We start from the raw sequence: 9,445 nt of genomic DNA on the forward strand, positions 1-9,445 counted from the left end.
TGCATCTTTGTGAAACCTTTCTCTTTCCACACTCTGAATGGACATCAAATCCCTGGCTAAACAATGCGTCACTGCAGAAAAGTCAAAAATAGTGAGATATCTTGCAGAGGGATGCAGCAGTCTCAAAATTGCAAAGCTTCTGAAGCGTGATCATCGAACAATCAAGCGTTTCATTCAAAATAGTCAACAGGGTCGCAAGAAGCGTGTGGAAAAACCAAGGCGCAAAATAACTGCCCATGAACTGAGAAAAGTCAAGCGTGCAGCTGCCAAGATGCCACTTGCCACCAGTTTGGCCATATTTCAGAGCTGCAACATCACTGGAGTGCCCAAAAGCACAAGGTGTGCAATACTCAGAGACATGGCCAAGGTAAGAAAGGCTGAAAGACGACCACCACTGAACAAGACACACAAGCTGAAACGTCAAGACTGGGCCAAGAAATATCTCAAGACTGGTTTTTCTAAGGTTTTATGGACTGATGAAATGAGAGTGAGTCTTGATGGGCCAGATGGATGGGCCCGTGGCTGGATTGGTAAAGGGCAGAGAGCTCCAGTCCCACTCAGACGCCAGCAAGGTGGAGGTGGAGTACTGGTTTGGGCTGGTATCATCAAAGATGAGCTTGTGGGGCCTTTTCGGGTTGAAGATGGAGTCAAGCTCAACTCCCAGTCCTACTGCCAGTTTCTGGCAGACACCTTCTTCAAGCAGTGGTACAGGAAGAAGTCTGCATCCTTCAAGAAAAACATGATTTTCATGCAGGACAATGCTCCATCACACGCGTCCAAGTACTCCACAGCGTGGCTGCAAGAAAGGGTATAAAAGAAGAAAAACTAATGACATGGCCTCCTTGTTCACCTGATCTGAACCCCATTGAGAACCTGTGGTCCATCATCAAATGTGAGATTTACAAGGAGGGAAAACAGTACACCTCTCTGAACAGTGTCTGGGAGGCTGTGGTTGCTGCTGCACGCAATGTTGATGGTGAACAGATCAAAACACTGACAGAATCCATGGATGGCAGGCTTTTGAGTGTCCTTGCAAAGAAAGGTGGCTATATTGGTCGCTGATTTGTTTTTGTTTTGTTTTTGAATGTCAGAAATGTATATTTGTGAATGTGGAGATGTTATATTGGTTTCACTGGTAAAAATAAATAATTGAAATGGGTATATATTTGTTTTTGTTAAGTTGCCTAATAATTATGCACAGTAATAGTCACCTGCACACACAGATATCCCCCTAAAATAGCTAAAACTAAAAACAAACTAAAAACTACTTCCAAAAACATTCAGCTTTGATATTAATGAGTTTTTTGGGTTCATTGAGAACATGGTTGTTGTTCAATAATAAAATTATTCCTCAAAAATACAACTTGCCTAATAATTCTGCACTCCCTGTAAGGGTTGAATGGCTGACATCTTCCTCCAACTTAATGAAGGAAAGATTGAAGCCATTATATGTGCTCCTGACAGATATGTACATAAGACAATGAATCCTTTTGGTCCCCTTTCGACGTTTGTGAAATCATCCATCAGGAACCTAGGGGTAACCTTTGACCCGGCTCTCACATTGGATGTTCCCGTAAAATCTCTGTTTCAGTCCTGCTTTTATCACTTAAGAAACATTGCTAAATTAAGTCCTATTGTATCTCGTACTGAACTGGAGATTGTTATTCATGCATTTATTCATCACGATTGGACTACAGTAATTCACTGTTTACATATCTAAGCAAAAACTCCCTGGAGCATCTGCAGGTTGTTCAAGATGCTGCATCAAGGCTACTGACCAAATCATCCAAGTACTCACATGTGACACCGTTGCTAATACATCTGCATTGGCTCCCCATTGAATTCAGAGTCCATTTTAAGATTCTGGTTCTGACCTTTAGAACTCGTTATGGACAAGCACCAGCTTACATCATTGGACTTCTACAGCCCTATGTCCCTAGCAGGTCCCTGAGGTCATGTGATCAGGGCCTACTTGTTATACAGCACACAAAGCTGAGAACTAAGGGAGACAGAGCTTTTACCACTGTGGCCCCCAGACTGTGGAACTCTCTCCCACTGAGCTTAAGATCTGTAGACTGAGTCGTCTCTTTTTAAAAAAAACATCTAAAAACTCATCTTTTGAGAATTTTACCTCAGAAACACAGCTGAACACGACTCCAGCTCACTCGTCTCTCTGAAATGATTTCTCTACCTCCTCATATGTGATTCCAACTCTGCTAAAGTTGAACTTCCCACCGACATCCTGAAATATGGACAAAAGCAGCTGCGATAAAGCTTCAACTCCTGGACCAAACCATAATACTCTCCCTGCTGCTGAGAACTAGATGAACCCAGAATCTCAGTTTGTTCCTGTTCTTCTTTAGGAAGATCAGCACCAGCTCATCATTGCTTCATGTCCACTACATTATTTCTAGTTTGTTATTTGAGGAAATATTTTACACAAAATTGCTGACGAAACATGTTTCGTCAGTTTGTAGGTTACACCACAAGTTTGGATCTGTAAAATTCAGAATTTTATGTCGTTTTTATGCATTTAGTTCTTCACAATAAACATTTAAAGGTTGGTGTCCTACAGTCAGGTGACCTTTGTCCCCTTTTCCCACCAGCTGAAACTCCTTCTGAATGGGTGACTGGAGCAAACTGTATGGAGTCCTGGAAAAGGTCCAGGCTTCATCCAGTAGGTGGGGGAAGTTCTGGCTGGCACTCCTCATCTTCAGGATCCTGCTTCTAGGCACTGCGGTGGAATCTGCCTGGGGGGATGAGCAGTCTGCCTTCACGTGTAACACCCAGCAGCCCGGCTGCCAGAATATGTGTTACGATAAATCCTTCCCCATCTCCCACATGCGCCTTTGGGTTCTTCAGATCGTCTTTGTGTCAATGCCCACACTTCTGTTCCTTACTCGTGTTTATAATAGGAGGAAAGTTTGGAAAAACAAGAAAAACATAGATCTTAAGAGAGCATGCGAGCCAATTCCAGAAAATTCTTATTATAATAAATTTGATAAAAATGTTATTGAAAAATCTTTAAAGATAATAGAATTCATAAATAAACACTATGTAATTATGGAAGAAGACAGGGAAAATCAGATGAGTAAAGAACTGTTTAAAATCTATGCAGTCAGTATTTTCTTCAAGTTTCTGTTAGAAGTGGCCTTCCTGGTTATTCAGTGGTGCATTTATGGCTTCACTCTGAATCCAGTCTACATCTGTGAGAGGGCCCCATGTCCACACCGGGTGGACTGTTTTTTGTCCCGTCCCACAGAGAAGACCATTTTCCTAATTTTCATGCTGGTGGTCTCACTGGTGTCATTGGTGGTCAGCATCATTGAGCTCTGCAGAGTACTCTGCAAAAAAAACAACCAGGAAACTGATTCATGTGAGAGGGAGCAGAAAGAGGCCAACCATTCCTTAGAGCTGGACCAGTTTGATCAGAACGATGGCACAAACCCTCCATCAAAAGGTCATTCACAATATCCCCAAAATGCTCCTGATACCCACATCCACCTCTCATCAAGAGAGTACGTGGATTGCTGAGCTGTGATGAGCTACAATATTCGATGCCATAACAGCAGGAGAGTGAACAACTGGTCCGAAAGGAGCATGTTTAAACTGTGGTTTCCACCTCAGACTGACTGACAGAACTTGTGTCTTCAGCCAGAAACATCAGGAGACATTTGATCTCACAGGTTTATGTGAGACTGACTGAACATCAGAACTTGTTGTGTGAAAGTGTCAGAGGTTTGAGTTTTAGAGGTGTTTTCTTAAATCATATGTTGTTAGTGTTGTAAACCCAACAGTTATGAGAGTTCTGAGTCTCAAAGAAACATCTGTTCAAGAACACAGACACACTGTGACACATCAAGTTTTACTTACCAACATCAAACAAAACAAAGGAATATTCATTGTTCTGGTTTCAGTCACAGTTCCTCCTGTTTTTCTTCCAGCTGGACAGTTTTTGCACGATGTCTGAGAGTGTCTTTGTTTTCTTTACACCAGAAACAAATCAGGGTGTAAGATCAAATGTTTTCTTTATGTTCAGTCATGCAGTGCAGTGTCACGTTCTGATTAATCTGAGGAAGCTGCATCATATCTGTACATCTAAAGTCCATAAACAGTCAGATTATTGAAATCTGAAACAGCACAATGACTTTGGGATACCAACAACACTGTTCACACCTGCAGTTTGTTGTCTGGGTTGGTATGTTTTATAAGCAGATGTTCCTTTAATTTTTTTTGTCCCAAAGATGTGTTCCTGCTGATGTACTTTTACCAGCTGGTGTCTCCAGTTTAAGATTCAGTTCGTCTCTTTGTCTCATCAGAAAGTTGTAATCCAGTTTTACAGATTTACAGAGAAACAGGTTTTCTATTTTAGTGTTTATTGGCAGGCATCTGTAGGACAACCACACCTTACATCCACTCCTTTACTCCTTACATCCACTCCAAACAAACTTTATTTATTGACAGTAAGATATTATTTTAACTACTTCAGTCACCGTGCATGTGTTGTTACCTGATAAAATTTAAATGTTTTGGTTTAAGGTTGTTTTTTGGGTGTACAGAGTGGCAGAGATGATGGTTTAGTTCATGTTTATTCCTTGAAGAGACTTTATTACTGTGATAACTTTTATATTTGTTAAAAAAAAAAAAAAGGACATGTTTAAGACTGCTTAGAGATGTGAACTAATATTTAGTCACTTATAATAAAAACATGACAGTGTAGCTCTAAAACTACAAGCACTGGGATAAAACCTCAACTCTCTTTACTGTAGGTTTGCTCAAACTGTCAGTTCATAATAATTTTGTGGGTACTTACATGTGTAATGGATCTTTTGGGTACACTGATCATTTGCACTGAGAACTCGGTGACGGATATATGTGAAAAGAGTTTTGTAATGTGTTTGATTAAACAGTTGTGGGTATATCGCTTAACAGCAGGATGTGTCTGTGGTTTTTACAAAAATCATTATTTGTTGTTGTTTTGCTGTTTAGTGTAAGCACAAGAGTGTACATGAAAACAGGTTTTACTTGTGTGTGTGAAATGTATGAACCAATACAGATAATACTAAAAGATAATACTGTGTTCTTTTGAGCTTTGATGTAGATTTTGTGTTACTGCAGGCTGTTACCAGCCATTATCACTCCTTATCAGCCATTATCAGCTGTCAGCTTTTATCACCCTTCATCATCTCACTTTGGTCATTATATTATATTTATTGTCAGATTATTATGATATATATATATATATATATATCTTCAAGGACCCCAAGAAGGGACCGGTCCCCTCCAACTACCGACCAATAACCTGCCTCAGTACTACATGGAAGCTCCTGTCAGGCATCATAGCTGCTAAGATGAACAGGCACATGGGTCAATACATGAGCGGGACACAGAAAGGGATTGGCAAGAATACCAGAGGCGCAAAACACCAGCTACTGGTAAACAGAACAGTCAGCCGAGACTGCAAGACCAGACTGACCAACCTGTGCACTGCCTGGATTGATTACAAGAAGGCCTATGACTCAATGCCCCACAGCTGGATACTGGAATGCCTAGAATTGTACAAGATCAATGGGACCCTAAGTGCCTTCATCAGGAACTCAATGGGGATGTGGCATACAACACTAGAGGCCAACTCCAAGTCCATAGCACAAGTCACCATCAAGTGCGGGATCTACCAAGGAGATGCTCTGTCCCCACTGCTGTTCTGCATAGGCCTGAACCCCCTCAGTGAGATCATTAACAAGACTGGCTACGGATACCGACTACGGAACGGAGCAGTTGTCAGCCACCTCCTGTACATGGATGACATCAAGCTGTATGCCAAGAGTGAACGAGACATCGATTCACTGATCCACACTACCAGACTATACAGCAATGACATTGGAATGTCGTTCGGACTGGAGAAGTGTAGTCGGATGGTAACAAAGAGAGGGAAGGTAGTCAGAACTACCAGAAGGCAACATTGCAGACATAGAGGACAGTTACAAGTACCTGGGGATCCCGCAGGCGAATGGGAACCATGAAGAGGCCGCTAGAAAGGCTGCAACCACCAAGTACCTGCAGAGGGTCAGGCAAGTCCTGAGGAGTCAGCTGAATGGTAAGAACAAGATCCGGGCCATCAACACGTACGCCCTGCCCGTGATCAGGTACCCTGCTGGGATAATAGGCTGGCCAAAGGAGGAGATAGAAGCCACTGACATAAAGACAAGAAAGCTCCTTACCATGCATGGAGGGTTTCACCCCAAGTCCAGCACCCTGAGGCTGTACGCTAAGCGGAAGGAAGGGGGCCGGGGACTGGTGAGTGTCAGCACCACAGTCCAGGATGAGACAACGAACATCCAAGAATACATTGGGAAGATGGCCCCAACTGACCGAGTGCTCAGTGAATACCTCAGGCAGCAGAAACCCAAGAAAGAGGAGGGAGATGAGGAACCATCATGGAAGGACAGGCCCCTGCACGGTATGTACCACCGGCAGATAGAGGGGGTGGCTGATATCCAGAAATCCTACCAGTGGCTGGGCAAAGCTGGACTGAAAGACAGCACAGAGGCACTAATCATGGCAGCACAAGAACAAGCTCTGAGTACAAGATGCATAGAGGCTGGGGTCTATCACACCAGGCAAGACCCCAGGTGCAGGCTGTGTAAAGATGCCCCAGAGACAATCCAGCACATAACAGCAGGGTGCAAGATGCTAGCAGGCAGGGCATACATGGAACGCCATAACCAAGTGGCCGGCATAGTGTACAGGAACATCTGTGGCGAGTATAATCTGGAAGTCCCGAGGTCAAAATGGGAGACGCCCCCAAGGGTGGTGGAGAATGACCGAGCTAAGATCCTGTGGGACTTCCAGATACAGACGGACAAAATGGTGGTGGCTAACCAACCGGACATAGTGGTGGTAGACAAACAGAAGAAGACAGCCGTAGTGATCGATGTAGCGGTTCCGAATGACAGCAATATCAGGAAGAAGGAACACGAGAAGCTGGAGAAATACCAAGGGCTCAGAGAAGAGCTCGAGAGGATGTGGAGGGTGAAGGTAATGGTGGTCCCCGTGGTAATCGGAGCACTAGGTGCGGTGACTCCCAAGTTAGGCGAGTGGCTCCAGCAGATCCCGGGAATAACATCGGAGATCTCTGTCCAGAAGAGCGCAGTCCTGGGAACAGCCAAGATACTGCGCAGGACCCTCAAGCTCCCAGGCCTCTGGTAGAGGACCCGAGCTTGAAGGATAAACCGCCCGCAGGGGCGTGCTGGGTGTTATATATATATATATATATATTAGGGGTGCAACGATACACAAAATTCACGGTTCGGTTCGATACTTTGGCGTCACGGTTCGATATTTTTTTCGATACAAAAAAAATGTTCATGCCTTTTTAATTTGTCATTTATTAAAATTATAAATACAGTAAGTTGTACTGAGTACTGTACATTTAACCATGAACAATACTAAGAATTATCCAGACTGTTTCTTAACCTGAATATTTAATATATTTGCAGAATGGCAGATAGAGAAGAAATACTGTTACTGTTAATCTGACTATCTTCAGGTTTTACATGCTTACATATACACACGCAGTTACGCAGTTACTGTCCCTCCATTTAGAAAGGCAGAGGCGTCAAGGTGTAATTATTTTACATGTCGTTGTTTTTTTCCTGTGTAATAATATTCAACATTGCTATCAATACATTTTTCAAAAAATGCCTCTCTGTGCAAAATGGGTTCAACAACATAAACAACTGTGGGATACCGTTTGTGATTTGAACCGGGGGAACAAATCGTGGCAGGATCAGCCTGATATCAAGGTTCAAGGTTCAAGGTTCTTTATTATTTGTCACATGCATAGTTATACAAGTATAACACACAGTGAAATGTAGCCTGACACGTTCCTCGACATGTGCAAAAATTGGGGGGGGGGGGGGGGGGGGTGTAGAGGAAGAACATTATATATATATATATATATATATATATATATATATATATATATATATATATATATATATATACATATATACACATATAGTATATACACTGGGTGAATGTGCAGTAGTAGCAGCAAGCAGGTGAATTCTGTACATTAATATGAATAGATATCTGACTATTTTACAGGATAGACAATATAAACATATTTAAAATTAAAGGAATTGAAATGTACATTGTGCCTTGGTTTAGTGTCTGGAAGAGTCCTGTCTCAGTCAATTATAGATGATGTGAGAGGGCGGGTGTGTGTGTTTAGGGCACGGATGGCTTGGGGATAGAAGCTCCTCTTGAGTCTCTCTGTCCTTGCCCGGAAGATGCGGAACCTTCTACCAGATTACAGCTTTAGTGAAGGTTACAAATGATCTTCTTATGGCCTCTGACAGTGGACTCATCTCTGTGCTTGTCCTGCTAGACCTTAGTGCAGCATTCGATACTGTCGACCATAATATCCTATTAGAGCGATTAGAACATGCTGTAGGTGTTACGGGTACTGCACTGCAGTGGTTTGTATCATATCTATCTAATAGACTCCAGTTTGTGCATGTAAATGGAGAGTCCTCTTCACACACTGAGGTTAATTATGGAGTTCCACAGGGTTCAGTGCTAGGACCAATTCTGTTTACATTATACATGCTTCCCTTAGGCAGTATCATTAGAAGACATAGCATACATTTTCACTGCTATGCAGATGACACCCAGCTCTATCTGTCCATGAAGCCAGATAACACACACCAATTAGTTAAACTGCAGGAATGTCTTAAAGACATAAAGACCTGGATGGCCGCTAACTTTCTGCTTCTTAATTCAGATCAAACTGAGGTTATTGTACTCGGCCCTGAAAATCTTAGAAATATGGTATCTAAGCAGATTCTTACTCTGGATGGCATTACCTTGGCCTCCAGTAACACTGTGAGGAACCTTGGAGTCATTTTTGACCAGGACATGTCCTTCAACACACATATTAAACAAATATGTAAGACTGCTTTCTTCCATTTGCGCAACATCTCTAAAATTAGAAATATCCTGTCTCAGAGTGACGCTGAAAAACTAGTTCATGCATTTATTACTTCCAGGCTGGACGACTGTAATTCATTATTATCAGGATGTCCAAAAAACTCGCTGAAAAGCCTTCAACTAATCCAAAATGCTGCAGCAAGAGTCCTCACAGGGACTAGAAAGAGAGAGCATATTTCTCCTGTTTTGGCTTCCCTTCATTGGCTTCCTGTTAAATCCAGAATTGAATTCAAAATCCTGCTCCTCACATACAAGGTCTTAAATAATCAGGCCCCATCTTATCTTAATGACCTTGTAGTACCATATCACCCTATTAGAGCACTTCGCTCTCGCTCTGCAGGCCTACTTGTTGTTCCTAGAGTATTTAAAAGTAGAATGGGAGGGAGAGCCTTCAGTTTTCAGGCCCCTCTTCTGTGGAACCAGCTTCCAGTTTGGATTCGGGAGACAGACA

At 42.5% G+C, this 9,445-nt stretch overlaps 1 protein-coding gene across 1 annotated transcript; it reads left to right on the forward strand.

Annotated features, from left to right (window-relative positions):
* The first annotated feature begins 2,612 nt into the window (after positions 1-2,612).
* On the forward strand, positions 2,613-4,861 carry LOC147309378 (gap junction alpha-1 protein-like). The gene is made up of 2 exons (XM_086268615.1): positions 2,613-2,914; positions 3,011-4,861. Exons 1-2 carry the CDS (start codon positions 2,623-2,625, stop codon positions 3,532-3,534), a joined length of 816 nt encoding a protein of 271 aa, XP_086124741.1. The 5' UTR covers positions 2,613-2,622; the 3' UTR covers positions 3,535-4,861.
* Positions 4,862-9,445: the final 4,584 nt, after the last annotated feature.

This window comes from Aulonocara sp. 'chitande type north' Nkhata Bay, linkage group LG17, assembly GCF_057382095.1.
Source record: "Aulonocara sp. 'chitande type north' Nkhata Bay isolate Kocher_YH1m ecotype deep benthic linkage group LG17, A_spYH_male_GT1.1, whole genome shotgun sequence".
NCBI classification, from domain to species: domain Eukaryota; kingdom Metazoa; phylum Chordata; class Actinopteri; order Cichliformes; family Cichlidae; genus Aulonocara; species Aulonocara sp. 'chitande type north' Nkhata Bay.

What these genes read in the sequence shown, in the direction of transcription:
- LOC147309378 (XM_086268615.1), top strand. Translation starts at nt 2,623, where the DNA reads ATGGGTGACTGGAGCAAACTGTATGGAGTCCTGGAAAAGGTCCAGGCT. An exon ending in CCTTACTCGTGTTTATAATA is followed by an intron (nt 2,915 to 3,010) that starts GGAGGAAAGTTT and finishes TTGATAAAAATG; the next exon opens with TTATTGAAAAATCTTTAAAG.